This window comes from Miniopterus natalensis, chromosome 2 (genome assembly GCF_054644295.1).
Source record: "Miniopterus natalensis isolate mMinNat1 chromosome 2, mMinNat1.hap1, whole genome shotgun sequence".
Classification (NCBI taxonomy): domain Eukaryota; kingdom Metazoa; phylum Chordata; class Mammalia; order Chiroptera; family Miniopteridae; genus Miniopterus; species Miniopterus natalensis.
Genome location: NC_142082.1, coordinates 150,409,874 through 150,427,880, shown reverse-complemented (window position 1 = coordinate 150,427,880; position 18,007 = coordinate 150,409,874). Strand labels below are relative to the sequence as shown.

The 18,007-nt window shown below is 41.2% G+C and overlaps 1 protein-coding gene across 1 annotated transcript in view; it reads right to left on the bottom strand.

Moving 5' to 3' along the window:
- CPNE8 (copine 8) overlaps positions 1–14,612 on the bottom strand; it is a 181,003-nt gene extending 166,391 nt beyond the window's left edge. The window contains exon 1 of the mRNA XM_087814729.1: positions 14,426–14,612. Within this exon, the coding sequence (XP_087670855.1) occupies positions 14,426–14,562 (137 nt within the window). The 5' untranslated portion in view covers positions 14,563–14,612. The remainder of the gene's footprint in view (positions 1–14,425) is intronic.
- Positions 14,613–18,007: the final 3,395 nt, after the last annotated feature.

Genomic DNA, 18,007 nt, shown 5'->3' with positions numbered 1-18,007 from the left:
TAACCTTGTGCCATGGTCTCTGCCAGTGGCATATAGGCCTAGGCCCAGCCACACGCAGAGTGGTCAACCATGTTAAAGAGATGTACATGTGGAAGAGGGAGAAGATCAGGGCTTGGGACTAGACTGCCAGAAACTCTACTTGGGTGCCAGGAAATAGAGAAAATGGTAGGGAGGGCTTTCTTATTCCCTGGTTGGGGAGAAGACTGGAATTTCAGGAGTGCCCATGTGTAGTTTGAAAAATCTCTAAAGCAACTCTGATGATGATAATCCTCATTTAGAATAGCTAGTTTAGACCATGCCCCTAAAATGAAAGTGATACAACCACATAATAATTTCATTTTTAAAATCACAGCATATTCCATGTGTACTGGACATGTTCATCCAACATCATTAGCAGCAGCATGTAGTAAACCAATCCATCCATTCATTGTCCTCATTGAAACAAAGTGGCTTTACAATTTTGTTTTTTTTTTCTAATTTTATAATCAGAAACACTATTGAGGTCAGTGTCTCTGGAAAGATCTGATGTAATCAGGCAGGACAATATCTTAGGTTAAATATAATCAACTGAGCACTTAGATACTTCAGCTGTGTTACAGGCACTTAGGAAATTATTTAGGCAATCCAACAAATAAGTATAACCAGACAAATGTAAGAAGTGGTGTGAGTTATGGAGTGACTTGACTTATACATGCTCATTTTTCACTTGTCCAAGTTCACCCCCCACACTCTCCCCAGCTTTTCCTATAGGCAGCAATGTTTCCTCTTTCATCTTCCCATTCTCCACATTTAAAAAAAAACTGAATTTAGGTTTTTTTAAACTTTTGTGTTACCACTTTGGGGCACAAAGTTAAAATCGGAGAAACAAATACAGAGGGAAAGCGCATTAGCAGATAAATACCTATTGCTACTTAAGAGTCCAGGCCACCAAACAGCTCTTCTTACCCAAAATTTTTCCCAAGTGTCCTGTTGCACTTGTCAGTTCAGCTCACCAAGTAACTTATTAGAAACATCTTTTCCCCAAGACAAAATCTTCATTCAGTTAAAGATATGTTCGCTTATTTCCTATTTAGATATGTTACTTAGGGTATCATACATAAAAATTCTATTACTCTGAGCGCTCTCTTTGCATATTACTCATCTGAGATTAAATAAGCAAATTGTATGTCAGTAATAAGAAAGTCCTAAGTGTCCACGTCTAAAACTAGCTTTGCTCTGCTTAAAGACAAAGTTAATTTGAAAATATTTATTTGTTTCTCATGTATTCAAATAAAACTTCACAGCAACTAGTTTAGTAAATTAAGTCTGAAAAATTATATTATTAAGTTGAACTGGAAAGTAAATAATATTAATGCTCTGTGTATGTAAACTAATACTTTTAAGGGTATAGACATACACAAATTCCTGGGCATCTAGATTCATTCTTCCAATCTGTCCATCAGGCAGCAAACATTTATTGAAAATCTTCTGTGTGCAAAGCACATAGTTTTTGTGAAAATCAATGATAAAACAAATATACACTCTTAGAGTTGGTAGGAGAGACAGACCTGCAAAAACCTAAATAATTATAGGCAGAATAAAATAAAAGTACAAGAAGTTGGTGTAGGAATTAAAAAAAAAAAAGGAATTAATTTCAGATCAAGAAAACATCACCAATGGTGGAAAGTGAGAGTCCACACGAGATATTTGGAGACTAGCAAAGCACTCCACTTTGGCTGGAGTCCATGTCGGAGAGGAGCCTGGAGGGGGCTGTGTGGGCAGGGTGAGGAAAGACCCTGGACATCATATTACTCAACACCATGGTAAGGGAAAACACTGAAAGTCTGTGCAAAAGGCAAACCACACAAGTCAACCTTTGTTTAGGAAGCTAACTATACAGCATGTGAAGAACAGACCCAAGAAGTGACTCTGGAGTCACAGAGAATATTCTCCTAGTCTGGGGAAGGTAACAACTTCCTGAGTAAGAATGAAGGCAGCAGGAATGGGAAAGAAGCAACACTTTGGAGACAAGTACAAGCTTCAGTGACTCACCAGTCACTGCAAATTAAAGATTATAACAATTAAAAATGACAGCATAACCCTGGCAAGGTGTTGCTCAGTGTTTAGAGCACTGGTCCACCCACGGAAGGGTATTGGGTTCAATTCCCATCAACGGCACTTGCCTTGGTTTTGGGCTCTATCTCTAGGCAGTTGGGGCGCATGCGGGAGGCAACCAATCGAAAAAGCATCCTCAAGTGAGGATTAACAAAAGAATTTAAAAATAACAGCATACATGACATATAGTATTGGTTTACTTTATTTCAAAAGTCAACTATAACACTTTTTCCCACGAAGCCCAGATGTGCCCTTAGAATTCTTCCAGGTACTGGCCAGGCAGCCAGCGCTTTAACAGCTAATCACTTAACACGAGCTTGAGCCCATTTGCCAGCTCCTTTATAAACTATATGCCACAGAGACATAAATGGTGAAAAAAGTCAACATACTACAAAAGTAAGTTGCAAGAAAGGCACAGATATCTAGTAATGCCAAACGTCTGTTTGCAGGGTGAAGGAAGCTAGCTATAGCTCTCCATCGAGAGGGAAAACTAGAACAGCAACAGCAGAACACGTCTGACATCCCTCGGGGAGAATATTAAGTGAAATGAGGACTTCAAAGTAGGAAGTAGTTGATATTAGAAATCATCTATTTTAATATCCCTTAAAAAACTCAGACACTGGAATCAAGGCCTAAGTTTTCAAATGTGTATTGAAAGTCACAAATTTTCCTTAAATTGGAACATTTTTACAATTTATTTCAAGGCTCTGCTTCCAGTAAACGCCAAGTAACTTCCCAGGTCATCTAGACCCCAGATTCAACTTTTTATAGGAACTAATACCGGGAAGTGGAGGGACTGTCAAAGGTCACAGAGCCAGTGTCAGAAACAGAATGAAACCTCAGGGTTTCCACTCTGCTTTGCTGACGTGTTCCATAAGGAAGCAAGAAGTCAAATAAATGTCATTCAAATGACAAAATGATTTAAGTGGAACAAAGAAATTAAAACCATTTAATTTAAATTATGAGGGGCAAATTTTGAGTTGAAAAAAATCAATCATATTTTAGCTCATATATTTCAAACTTCTCTCCAAAAATAGTTTTTTAATTCACTAATTTAATTTTTCAATTAAGACAAACATTCACTAACAACTTAATATATGTCTCCTTTTCCCAATGCCTACGAAGAGGCTTTGGACAAAACAAATGACATAAAAATCAATTGCAATCAAATTTCTAATATCACTGCTTCTGAAATTAATTTGAAAATTGAGATATCAAGATAAGTCAGATAGTAAGCTGTGTCTAAAATAGGTAATTTAAAGGGGATTAGCAAATAAAGTTATTGTTCTGTATAGTTCTTGGATATGGCTTAGTCTCACTTACTCGCTTTAGCTCTACTAAGTCTTTGCTTTATAGCTGGGAAACATAAAAACCTATTGAAGACATCAAAAGAAGAATGACTGAGCTTTCAATTACAGAGAAAGACACAAATAATGTGATACTCCCTTTACAGGAGTGCTTATAGATTTAAAAAAAAAAAAAGGATTGTAAGAATGCTCACAGAGTCATACACTTTGAGATGATTCAATAATAAGGATCTGTGAGCAGTGGGAAGCAAATTTCTCAAAATGATTTTAAAACCACTATTATGCTAAGTAAAGCTGAGAAATGTGTTGGTTTCAACCAGTTACAGTTGATTATAATCATATCTGGTTCATTACTCTCTCTGACATTTGTGATCATTTTTAATAAAATTAATATGTCATTTGTGACATAGAGAGAGCGAGAGAGCAGCTAATTAGCAAAGTAAAAATATTGGCTTTTACAAATTCATGTCGTCACAATTCACATAGAGTATTGTAGTGACATTTTCAATATCGAAGTAATTATTTTATTTACATGGAATTCTGAGGAACACATTTGTCATATGAATATATTTGAACATATCTGAAAGGAGACCTTGGAATTTATTATTAAAAAGCTAGCATGTTTAAATGGTGACTTCTTCATTATTAAGAAAACAGTGGATTGAAATGATAGGACCTGAGGTCAATTCTCAACTCAAACACAAATATGAGTATGAGTCATTCAATTAATTTTCCTCTATTTTTCATTTGCCCAGTCCATTACACCTTTCTCCAGCATTTAGCTTTCATCTTATCCTGCCTGCTGAATTCTAGTTAAATAGTCCCCTCATTACTTAATTTCCTACAGCTTCATTAGGTAACTCAGCAGCAGAAAAAATATAAGAATCAATACCTGGAAATTACACATCAAATGATTAACATTTATGCCACTCATCTGAATTGCTCTGTTCACAGCTCTCACCAACTGGGGACAGAACAAAACACAAAAGAATTTCATATTCGCCTTAGTGATAGTATTAATACCCTTTATTATAATTGTGTCTCCCAGCTTTGTAATTTTTCTTCAGTCACCAACACATGGACACAGATAGGAAGAGCCCCATCCTTAAAGCTTAAAATAAAGAACTTATAGAAGAGTGACAGAATATGGCCAGTTGTAAGAAGCATTCATATTAGAACTAGACATACTGTTTATGGACTAGGAACTCAACCTTGCCACATCCTAGATGTGAGACTTAGGCCAAATTACTTAAACTCTCTCTGAATCCTAAACTTTTCACCTGTAAAATAGGACATGATATCACCTGTGTACAGAATTATTGGAAGGATGAGTGAATTAGCATATAAGTGCTTTACACATTGTCTCACATACATTTAGACATTAATTTAAATAAAATATATAGCAAATGTCCAAAGCTTTCATGTTTCCTGGCCTCATTAGTACAGCTTTTATATTTGAATAGCTTTACTGTCTGATAAACAGAAATATTTCTCAGGGATTATCAATGATATTTTCTTTCTTCAAGGTTTCAGGAAAATAACTGATAATTCTCTCAGGATATTTGGAGTATTATTCTTTAGAGAATAAACTTGACAAAATACCTCACAATTTGAAAAAGGGTGCCTGACACCTAATATCCCTGGCTGATGGGGCATTAACATTGATGGTTGCCATAGGCTGAAACTATTAAGGTATTATGTGTCACGCAGGGAACACTGACCATTGCAAGGCTCCCTTTAAATACATCTTATTTTATTATTGGCGATAAATTCTTGCTCTCCTTTGGCCTGGGTTGTCATCTACTTCAATATCTGTTTTATCACGTGTCCAACAGGAAAGAGCAGCCCATTGATTTTATTGATCACATGTAAGAATGTGCTAGAATGTGCTTTCATTCCAAACCTTGTTGCTAAACACTACCTCGTATCTGTCAAATCCCATTAAGGCCGCGTGTCTTGTGTGTTGGTGCGGGGGAGCCGTGGGGTGGAATCTGTAGAAATTGCTACTGCATCTCCACACCTACACTCTCTGGCCACTGTTTTATTCTACACGCCCTCGGCATTTAGGTAATATTCAGCCTGGGCTAGGGCAGACGGCCTTTAACATGCAGCTTTATAACTGTCACCCTGCAGTTCAAGTTTCTATGACTCTCCAAACTGATTGTAAATTTGTCCAAAATACAGGTAGCCTCTCTTCTATTTTGCTATGTGCCACACAGTAATATACCCAAAAGAAAAATGAGATAAGACTAATAGCTATTAAGTGCTTTTCTTGTGATAGTCATGGTGCTGGGCACTTTATAGACTTTATTTCATTCACTTCCCCCCAAATCTTACAAATTTTGTTTTTTAAATCATTTCCATATTACTGATTAGGAAATGAGATTCCAAAAGTTGATATAAGTTACCCAAAATAACATTCCAAAAAGGGATAAAAATGGGACTTAAAGACATCTGTCTGACTCCTAATTCCATTTTCTTGCCGCTGCACTCTGCTGCCCCAAATTCTTGTTAATCTTTACATGCAAGTTTCTCACAGGAATAGAAGTATTTAGAAAGGTGCAGCCGGTAGTTTAGACTTGACTGCTTAAAGAGGAATAGGAGGGAAGTAACCAGAACCAGGTATTTGATCCCCGTCAGAAGACAACTTATTCATTCCTTTAGCTCTAGAAAACTATCCCGGGGGGCCGGCGGGAGGGTAAAAAACATAGGAATTGTCAAGTGTTGGTGACTAACAATGATCATCTGTAGCATTATTTTGAATATTAACTTTTTGAAATAAATTTTGGAAAATAAGAGGTAAGTTAAATAAATATAGTATACCCATAGAGTAAACTATTACACAGTCATGGAAGGCTATATTTTCAAAAACTAATGACAGCAACATCTACATGACATAATATTAATAGAAAAGTAGAGAAGATAAATTGTATAGAATATAGTATATTTTCATTATACAATGTATGTGAGCATATACACACATGAGAGAGAGGCTGTAAATGTGATGTTATAAATGAGAGAAGTGAGCTAAATGCTCATAGTATGATGCAATAGGGGGTCGTTTTTATTTTGTGTTTATATCCATTTGTAATTACTGAGTACTAATCTAATGTGACAAGTAGTGTTTTAACTCATGTAAACGTGTTAACTTATTTAGGCTTCAAAACAAATATAAGAGGTAGGGGCTATTTTTTTTTTTTTTAATCTTTATTGATTTCAGGGAGAAGGAGAGAGAGAGAGATAGAAACATTAATGATGAGAGAGTCATTGATCAGCTGCCTCCTGCACGCCCCCCACCGAGGGATCAAGCTCGCAACCGGGGCATGTGCCCTGACCTGACCAGGAATCAAACCAAGATCCTCTGGGTAATAGGTAGATGATCAACTACTGAGACATGCCAGGCAATGGAGGGGCTACTATTATTCCCACTTTACAGAGGAGGAAACTGAGAAACAGAGATTAAGTAACTTTCCCAGGTTTCACAGCTAATAGTAGCAGAACTGGTCTAGTTCCACACCTATGCTCTTCAAGGCTAAACAAAACTGGTTCTAACAAGCAAGTGTTACTATTATAAAACAGGCTAACAACTGAATAAAACCCTTTTCAGAGGGACTGTTTTTCTTCCTGCCTTGAATAAGCTCAAACAGGGAATGCAGGCTTTTGCCTGTTATGCCACAAATAATGTGCCTAAAACAGCACAGCCATTAACACCCTTCTAGACTCCATTCTCCACATTCCAGGGCTCTTTTAGAACACCCCAGGCCCCAAATGCTAGCAAACGCAGGGTAGACCAAAATACTGATGGAACAACATGAGTAAGACCTTCCTCTCCTAAGATATACCTGGGCAGCTCCCACAATGAGATTTCAAAGTCACTGTGCAGAAATACCCCTAGAACAAATTTTCCTAAAACTTTGAAGCTAAAAAAACCCACCAAATATGGTCCCCCAAAAAGCACTGTGGGGTGATTACATTTGTTTTGAACCATAAGACCTCAGGAACTGCAGAGCCATCCGATCGGATGATAAGGACATGCCACAACTTGACCCTCAGTTTATCTATCATATGTCTCATTAACAGGCCAACAGGAGTTCTAATTTCCCTAGCTTAGAGTAACATAATTTATCAGCTAACATCATTTGAAAATGCATTTACACACTAACTTCGAACTTTTTGTCTGACTAAAGAAGGGTAAAGTGTGCCTAAGAGATCAGCCAATGTGGACCGGGGTGGAGGCCCCAGTTGTATTTGACACTTAGGTTGTCGTTCACCAGAGACAATCAGAACATAGGCACCTGCTTCCAACGGCCGCTTCCCACTGGGCGAATCAGAGTCTCTCTTTTGGAATCTGGATTCTCTTTCCCAGGTGGCCAGTTAATCACTCAGTGTAACTGGAAGTGTGACACATAAACTTGCAAGGTGTACTGCACGCCACCCGTGGATGGAGAAACAAAAGAAAAAGTCTTTGAAGTACGAGAATAAAGAAGATGTGGAGAGGACCACATGAAAGGGAGGAGCAATGTAAAAGGCACGCCAAATTTCAGCCTTCCTGCTTCAGTCACAGCGTGCGTGCAGGCTGGCACAGCCTTCCGTGGAGCGTGCAAATCACACAGCCCGGCTCATTCAGGTAGAGAGGCAAGACCAGAGACAGTGCCGGGCTTCACACTATTATTTCTAATAGTGACAGTCTAACAGCAACTTTCTCCCTTCGTATAATGCTTTGTCTTTTACAAAAGGCCTATAAACAATGATGTGAGAGTACGGACATGCTTAACAAGAGACTCTCAAAAAAGGCTAAATGCGTGTATATGTGTGTGTGTGTGTGTGTTTATATAATTTATTATGTTTTACTGATATAAAGTATGTGTACCTGATCACACAATTTACAAATAATGGTTATATATATATATATATATATAATATTTATAACTGTAAATTTCATAGGGCTAATTGATTCCCACAAAATGTCTTAAGTGCAAACAATAACAAAACAATAATCAAGCCCTGATTTGCAGTGTTTGCCAGTTTCCATGGTGTAAATATTCCCACCATGGCCAATTTCAAGCTACCAATATGATGTCACTGAACATGGATTGAGAAGAGATGAACAGTAACACACAACTGCATATTTTCACCACAGATTAAAAAGATTGAGCATAGATAATAGCAAAGAGTACAGATAACAGTAACACGTAGTAAAATAATTACAAGTGATAACCTTTGAATACGTTTTAACTTTCTTTTAAAATGTAATTTATTTAATTTTAGGTTTGCATATTTATTCTTTAATAATCTCTTTAACAACTGACACACAAATCCTGTCTCAATCCCATTTAAACCAGCTCCAGCACACCACTGAAAAGTATCATCCTGCCCTAGTCGGTTTTGCTCAGTGGTCAGAGCATCGACCTGTGGACTGAAGGGTCCGGAGTTTCATTCCAACCAAGGGCATGGATCTCGGTTGCAAGCTCGATCTCTGGCTCCCCCTGTGCAGTAGGCAACCAATCGATATGCCTCTCTCATATTGATGTTTCTCTCTCTCTCCCTTCCACTCTCTCTAAAAATCAATAAAAAACTTTAAAAAAAACCCAAAAAACTATCATCCTAACACCTTAGTAGAGCAGGTACTGCTAGTCTAGATCAAGTGACTACAGTGACAGAGTCCTTTGCTCATCAAACTAGTTGATAAACAATTTTAATGTGAATAACTAGTACATGCTGCACCTAGAGATTTTGATTCAGTAAATCTGGTGTGGGGGGCCAGGAGTCTGTATTTCAACAGGCAAAGTGCCTTTCCCGTGCCAGATGACTCATTCAGAGAATTACAGCATTCAGCGCTTGACTATGTATGCTATGCCAAGCTCAGAATATACATATTGTGCATGGGGAAAAAAAAGGTTCTGTAATAAAACTGACAAGTCCAGTGACAGAAAGTAACCTCACAGGGTAATCCAATCATAAATTCCTAACTGGGCAGGTCACGGTGAGTAGTCACACCCCAGGAATAAATATAAATTCTCTACTACAAGTTTTATCTTTTCCTTAAACAAGCCTGGCCATTGTTTCTGTGCATCTAGGTTAGCACACCTTTGAAATGCCTTTTCAGACCCCTAGGAAATATAACCACCCTCAAGAGAACAAATAATCTTAGCTATCCTGCAATCTAGTCCCCACCTTGCTTTCTCCCACCTTCATGTAATCTTCTTTATGTCCCTTCCTTAATTCCAAATACACAAAGGAAACTGCAGACTGTCATTCTGAGAGACATTTTTCTCATTCATTTGAGATCTTGCTTCCAGGCATATCCTCTGTTTGGCTCAAATAAATTCTTATAAAAATTCTTTACAGGTTTGGCTGTTCTTACCTCAACAACATTGACACAAAAGAGATAAAACTTAAGAAGAATGCAAAGACTAAGAATTATAATGCAACTACTGAAGCAGAGATAAGTTTGCCACCCCAAAATATGCCTCTTTGGGGATACTGATTATTTTAGGCTGGTTAATTTTAAGAAACAGCAGTTTTGGGAGAAACTCTAAAAACCAAGTACACCAGCCAGAAGAACCTTGAAGTGTAGCGGGAAATTCCATCAGCTACTTTGGGAAAACAGCAAAGTCCAGCTTGGGAAAGGAATCATAAGAGAAAATGATGTTTGATCTGAGTCTTGAAGGAGTACAACCTAGTCAAGAAAAGAAGGGGAAGGAAGGAAGGGATGTGCAGGGCAGAGAGAGCAACATGTGCATGGCCAAGTAGGCAAAAAGAATTTGGTCCACTAGGATAGCAGCACATGCTTTGGGAATATACCTCTTGTGTTTTGCAGCCCACATTTATCTGCGACAAGTTTTAGCACTTATTTGGTAGCCGATGCTCAGTCAGAGAGTACCTGTGAGGAGTACTGGGAGATTAGGAGTCATGGCCAAGTCAAAAGGACTTTTTAGAATGCGTAGCACAGAGTAAGTGCTCAATAAATTACCACTTTATACTCTTCCTTAGACATTAGTGCTTAAAATTAATTTTATCACCATTCTAGGATTATTGCTGAGAAAGGATTTACATATGATAGCTAACCTATAAAGTCTACAAATACAGAATTATCTCACTGTTTTTATAATTGCTAACTTCTCAATCAGCGAAAATGACAAAAATCATCAAAAGCACATTAGTGCAACAAACTCAGGTCCCTGGGAAAACAGGTGATTACTGTATATTACTTTTCACATTGCTTTTACCTCATTCTAATTAATCTGTTTTCAAAATAAAATGGGAATATTATAGACGTTATTTTGTTTTTAAGGCTGTATCATTTCAGATATAGACATCTTAATTAGGCAACCCAATTGACTTAAAATTTTATGAATTAACACAATAAAGAAAAATGAATCCAAGAGCTAAATAGTGGGTAGAAGAAATGTCAAAAAGTAGGAGCTTTTATCTACATAAATCCAGCAAGGAAGGTACACTTGTCATCCTAACACACCAATTTTGTAGCCACTGCAAAACTACCATGTACACAATCCCTTCTCTAACACAAACCATGCCCATCGTCTCGTCTCCCCCCTCAAGCCCCATCTCCTCTTTTGTTGTTGTTGTTGTTGTTGTTTTGTTACTCCTCACTCGAGGATATTTTTTCCATTGATTTTTAGAGAGAATGCAAGGGTGGGAGGGATAGGGAGGGGGAGAGAGAGCGATGTGAGAAGAGAGACACATTGATTGGTTGTCTCCCACACAAGCCCAGACCAGGCCAGGGATCAAACCTGCAAACCAGGTACCTATCCTTGACCAGGAATCGAACCCGAGACCCTCCAGTGCACCTGGTGACACTCTAACCACTGAGAACACAGGCTGGGGCCCCATCTCCTCTTTGTAGCATATTCCAAATCACTGTTCCACACTGATCTGTTTCCTCCCTGTGCACGAACCTCATCTTTGGATTCAGTCCTACATTTTCATGTTATATCATGTTTCTCTCCCAACCAGATTTTATATTTTCAGAGAACTTTTCTTATATTTCTCATGGAGCAGGGCATAATGCTAGGCATATAAAAGACACTCAAACACTTGGTCAGTGAATACACTAAGTGATTTCCAGGAATTATATTTAGCTTCAAGCTTCAATTGTTGATTTTCTCACCTCCCCCAAAATGAAGATGAAAACATCATAAAGTTTTTAAAAAGTCTTAGATTGGAGACAGTGAAAAGAGGTTATCAAAAGGGATTCTATTCTGAGTTGCTTGTTAAGTGTCGGCAAATCACCAGAGGGCTCTGATTAAAAAGGCAAGGGAATTTTTTGCTCTGCTTGCCCATAGTAAGGCTGAGGGGCCTACAATTGTGCCTTGTTGCTAAGTGAAATCCCCACAAGTATCCTAGGAAATAAGTTTCTTATGCACATCAAAGAACAAAGAGAAAGAGAAAACAGGTATTTCAAGGCTGCTTCTATCCTATCTTCTTTAACCAATTTATTGAAGTTCAAAAGAGGACTATTTACAGAATTCCATAACTGAATCATATAATACATTTATTCAATAAATACTATTGCCAGTATCATAATAACAACAGTTTTAACACTTTCCTTGTGTCCTACATCGTGTAAGCACTTTTCAGTCATTATCTTATTAAACTCTTGACAAGCTCTATATAAGATAAATACCATAATTATCCTCATTTTAGAGAAGAGGAAGCTTAATTAGGTAAGACCTTGCTCTAAGGTAACAACACAAGTCACAAAGCCAGAATCTATAACCAGGTCTCTTGTGCCAAAGCCCAAAGAACACCACAAGACTCAATTCTTAACAATGTAAATACTTGGGTCTGTTTTGAAACTTTTTTCCTTCTTTTTGAAAAATTAAAAACAAGACACCAAATGAGGGGTATGAAAAAAGGCTGGAACAAGGGCATTTCCAGGGTCTGAGGTAGCAAGCTGAAACAAACTGCCTTAAAGCTAATAGACTTCAATTTCCCAGCACACTCACAGCAAGCAAGCATCCAGGGGGGAAAAACAACAGTAATAATAACTCACAGTGATTAAATGTGGAACCTATTGGCGGAAAAACCAGCTATGGTATAATTCCTCTAAAGGTATAACCACCCTAAAGAGCTTATGGGAAATTCAGTTTTAATTTGCAACATATTTATATCCATTCCATGTACAGGCCACATGGCATTCAGAATTCGCAGGATGTTCAAGAACTCTATAGAAAATGCTGTTAATGTAGGATTTTTGACTATGCATTATCTGTATATATTAATAACCTCCCTCTAGCATCCAAAACCAACTTCAGAGAGGAAAAAAAAAAGGCCTAGGAATTAATGTCTAAAAAGAGTTTTCCATTGAGCTTCACCTGCTCAATTGACAGAAAGAAATCTGTGGAAGCACTTAAAACAGTGGCCACACAATAAGACAAGCCCTTAATGTTTAGCTATCATTATCAACATTATTGTTTCCACAGTTTGAGGTCAGCAGTGAGAGGGAATCAAGCAATCACGGGAGTATACATAGTCTCAGGGATAGCTAATTAACACCTCTGCCCAGGGTTGTTGGTGCTTTAATTTTCCCCTCCCCCCAAGAAAATTATTCCTTTGGCTTTAGACTCAGTCTTGTGAAAATTCAAAATCAAATACCACTGGATTGGCAGCACTTTAAGTTCCAGGGTTTATTTACATGGAAGATTCCCCATGTTTATCAGATTATTTAAGGCAAGTATACTAAGGAAAGGAGGGGAGGGGGGTGCTGAGGGCACTAAAAACAATCTTGGGGCGAAAGTGGACAAATGAAAAGAGTTTGCCTACGAAAGAGATCCAAGTATGCCAACAACAGAGTGAATTATAATTCGCAAACCCTCCCCCCTTTTTTGCTTTGATCAGTTTAGTTTTCCTCCGCCCACTTCCTCAAAATCTGCGATATGGCGATGCGGCTGCTTTACTCACAGGGAAGCTGGCCCAAAGCACGCAAGGCAAAGGACTTTGAAAGGTACAGTCCCTGGGCAAGGGTGTCGATTGCCGCAAGCACCCAAATGCGTCTAGTTGCTGACAGAAAACCCTGACTTTCCCGGAATTGGGGTAACGCACTGATTCGTCTGCAAAGAGGGCTGCCGCGGAAATCCCTGCGGGGCGCTAGGTGTGAAGCCCGGAAAAGTGTGTGAGTGTGTGTGTGTGTGAGTGTGTGAGTGTGAATGTGTGTGAGTGTGTGTGTGTGTGTGTGAGTGTGAATGTGTGTGAGTGTGTGTGAGTGTGTGTGTGAGAGAGTGTGGGAGTGTGTGTGTGTGAGAGTGTGAGTGTGTGGGAGTGTGTATGTGAGTGCGAGTGTGTGAGTGTGTGAGTGTGTGTGTCTGTGTGTGTGTGTCTGTGTGAGTGTGTGTGTGTGTGAGAGAGTGTGTGTGAGTGTGTATGAGTGCGTGTGTGTGTCTGTGTGTGTGTGTGAGTGTGTGTGAGTGTGTGTGAGTGTGTGTGAGTGTGTGTGTGAGTGTGTGTGAGAGTGTGAGTGTGTGTGTGTGTGTGAGTGTGTGTGTGAGTGTGAGTGTGAGTGCGAGTGGGGGGGCTGGCTCCAGGAAGCGGATAGGCGGGGAGGAAGCAGCCGAGGTTGCAGCCCACAGTGGCAACAGCAGGGCGGCTGACGCCAGCCAGCGGGAGTCCCGGGCCACGAGCGCAGCGGCCACACGCGCTTTTCGCAGCGCGGGTCCCCTTCGATTCCCGTCACCAGCCAACCGCACAGCTCGCGTTTGGGACGTAAAAAGGGCTTGTAAAGTGGGCGGCCGCATGAGTTTTCCCCGCTGAGTCACAGCCCGGCCAACTTTTACAGCATTTCCCAGAAAGAAACAAAAAGTCTTAGTCCCAAAGCCCAGCGCTCGCTTCTGGTTCGCGCTACCCGATCTGCGCCGCTCCACCCGGGGGCGCGGGGGTCTCCGGGCCCACAACCGGGCTGTTGGCCACTCACCCGGCAACTTCTCACCCGCGCAAAGCCGCGGAGTATCGGAGCGCCCGCCGAGCGCTACCAGCCCGCGAAGGGAGGGGAAAGGCTGCGTCCTCACCTGCAGGACACCGACACCTCCACCCGCGTGGCCGGGATGGCCGCGCTCAGCTGGTTCAAGTCCCCGATGCCCGCGGTGCTGGTGTAGCGGCTGTCCATCTTGGGGGGAGGCGCCGAGTGCTTGTCCCGCGCCCACATCCGCAGCTCGGGCAGACTGAGGGCTCCGAGCCCGGCTCCGCTCGGTCGCCGACCGGCGAGGAGGGTGGAGGCAGAGAGGGAGGCGGGGGCGCGCGCGGGGCGGAGGGAGCGAGCAGAGAGGCGGATCCCCGCGCACGGCCCCGAGGGAGCCGCGAGGTAGTCCGGGCGGAGGCTGCGGCTGCGGGGGAGCGGCGCCCGGGACTGCCGGCTCCCCTGCCCCGTCCTTGCAGGCAGCGGTCCCCGCCGGGGACGCCCGTAATCCTTTCCTGGCTCCGAGAGGCTCCGCGAAGCCGCCGGGCAGCCTGGCGGGATAGGTGGCACCAGACCCAGACCGTCTAGGAGAGCCAGCCCTGGCCCGCTTTGCCTGCGGTTTGGGTTTTGTCCCCGCCTCTCCACACCCACACCCGCCTCCCGGGCCGTGACTCCCTCCTGTCAATCAGGTGTGGACGGGAATGTCACGCACTTTCTTCGCCTGGGTTGGAAGCTGGCGGTGCGGGCGCCTCTGCGGGCTCCTACCCCTCTACCATAAGCGCGCCCCTCCCCGCCTCGCGCGGGCCCTCACCTCTCCCGCGGAGCCCACTCGGGCCTCTCCCTCTGTGCCCGCGGGCAGATGGACGGGCCCTGGCCTCCGGAATGCCCACTCTCTGCGGCTTGAGGGTTGGGGACCGTGGGGCGTAAGGACGATCTCCAACCTTCTGTAAGTGGTGGTAAAGTGACTGATCAATATATGGGACAAGGCAGGAGCAGGCTGGACTCCAAGGGGGGGGGGGACTGGGATTTAGGGGAGCCATCTGGTTTCCCTCTCCCTTCAGTTCTTCGGAACCTGGGGGGCCTAATGGTGACAATTCTTCTACAGTTGGGCTCTTCTGTGCCCCCTCGTTTCCAAATGCTTGTAAGTTCCTCCCAGAAACCCGGAGGTGACAACCCCATAACGCAGCTCCCCGGCCGAGACCCCACCCGGCAACACCCGCATGGAGCTGAACGCAGAGCAGCAGGAGCGGCAGCGAGCGCCCGGTTTGGGGAACGGGATTCCGGGGCAGCCAGGCTGGTGCCAGGATGCGGGATCGGCGAAAGCGCAGGGAGGAGCCGCCCACCTCCGTTTCAGCGACCTCTCTCCCGCACCTCCCCTCCAGCTCGCCCGCGCGCCTGCGGGTGCCCGGGCGCCCGCCACCAGGGGCGACCGAGGACAGGACGCGGCGCGAGGAAAGTCGAGGGCGGGTGTCCGCCTTCATGGAGGCGCCCAACGCGGAGTTTCCCGCTGGCAGGACTAACTAGAGAGGGGCAGTTTTCAAGCGTGAGGACCTGCCGTAAGTTGTAGCCTTTTAACCCACGTGGAGCCACTTGCCCAGCGAATCTACAGAGCCGAGCGCGGGTGCGGGCGCGGAGGCGCAGTCCTGTGCGTCCCCAGGCCAAATATCCTTTCGTGTTTCCTTCTTGGTTTCCTTTCCTGATCTTCCCACCCACCGCTCGTCTGATTCTTTCCCTCGTTCCCTATCACAGATTAAACTGTAGTTTATTACTATTTGGAAATGTCCTAAAACTCCATACATTTCTATTACTTAGCCCAAAATTAAATTGGGGGGAAAGAACTACTGTATTTCCGTAAGCTAACCAGATTTTTATTTAACAGAAGCCTAATGAAGAAATAAAAGTTGAGAACTTTAAAATAGTACTCAATTCATAAGACCTTTACTTAAGTTTTTCCACTTTATTGAGCTGTAATTGATATATAATTAACAGCCCATAATACACTTGTACCATGTGATAAATTTTGATGCCTTTATACTTTAGTGAAGCCATCACAATCAAAATAACACATTCCATCAACTCAAAAGTTTTGTCATGTCCCTTTACCACGAAAAAAACCCTCAAGGCAACTACTGATATTCTTTATATAAATGTAGGTAAGTTTGCATTTCTCTATATATGTATATTGTATATGGATTCATCAACATGAACTATTTTTTCTGTGGCTTCTTCCTCTGCGCAAAATTCTTTTGAGATTCTAATGTGTTGTTGAGTGCATCAGTAGCTAATTCCCTTTTATTGCTGGCTACTCTTCCATTGTATAGATGTGCCACAAATTGTTTATCCACTCATGCATTGGTGGACATTAACTTGTTTCCGGGCTTGGGCTATTACAAGTAGAACTGCTATGAACATTTATGTAGAAGTCTTTATGTGGACATATGTTTTCATTACATTTGGGTAAATATCTAGGAGTGGAACAGCAGCATCATATGGAATGTGAATATTTAACTTTTTAAGAAACTACTAAATTCTTCACAAATAGATTTACTACTTTCCATTCCCACAGCATTATATGAGTTCCAGTTTTTTCACAACCCTACCAATACTTACGTTACTTGTTTAAATTTTAGCAAATGGAGGAGAGAATGGGGGGATAAATAGTGATGGAAGGAGACTTAACTTGGGGTGGTGAACACACAATACAGTGTACAGATGATGTGTTGTGCAGTTGTGCATCTGAAACTTGTATAAATTTTGTTAACCAGTGTCACTCCAATAAATTCAATAAAAAGGGAAATAAATAAATTTTAGCCAATCTAATAGGTGTGAAGGAGTGGGTTAATGACCAATGATGTTGGCATGAGTCTCACTGTGGGTTAATAACTAATGACAAGCATATATTTGTGTGCTTATTTGCTATCTGTAGATCTTCTTTTATAGTGTCTGTTCAAATATTTTGTTCATTTTTACTGAATTGTTTTTTTATTCTTGAGTTTTGAGTGTTCCTTATATATTCAGCACTCATAAGTTCATTATGTTGAAGTAAGCTTTAAGTGAAAAAACTTTTAAAGTGTATTCAAACTCTTTGTTAGTGTAATCAGCACAATACATAATGAATTACAATGTTTAAAAATAACTTTAAACAACCTAATCAATATCATGAATCATGATATGTCTATTTCTTTAAACTTTTATTTTGAAAAATTTTTAATAAAAAGTTTATATTTGTTAAAATGTACTGAAATAACATAAATGACTCTAGAATGTGTTAAAAATTAAAGATGAATTTTATTTACTAAAATGTATAAGCAGCCATTATTCACCAAGTCAGTGGCTCAGTAAAAATTAGTTGAACGTTTACTATGTGCATAGTCACTGTGCTAGACCTAGGAGGTAAAGCTCCTGCCAGCAAGATGGATGACTGGGTAGAGATTATACTGAATGAATCATGAGTTTTTATTTCTGCGATTCTATTATTCCATAAGACTGGAGAAGACCTCAGTTTGTAAATTAAATTGTCATTGTCCGCTATTTTTCAGAAGCATTTATTTACGAAAAAGCATGGTCAAAAAGAAATCAGCTAGTCTGAAAGAGCATATCCTTATAAGGACAAAGTTCATTTACCTCATCTGGCAAGTGCTGTATCAGCTCACACAGAAATCCAAAACAAATTGCGCTGAGCAGTTCTTCAGGC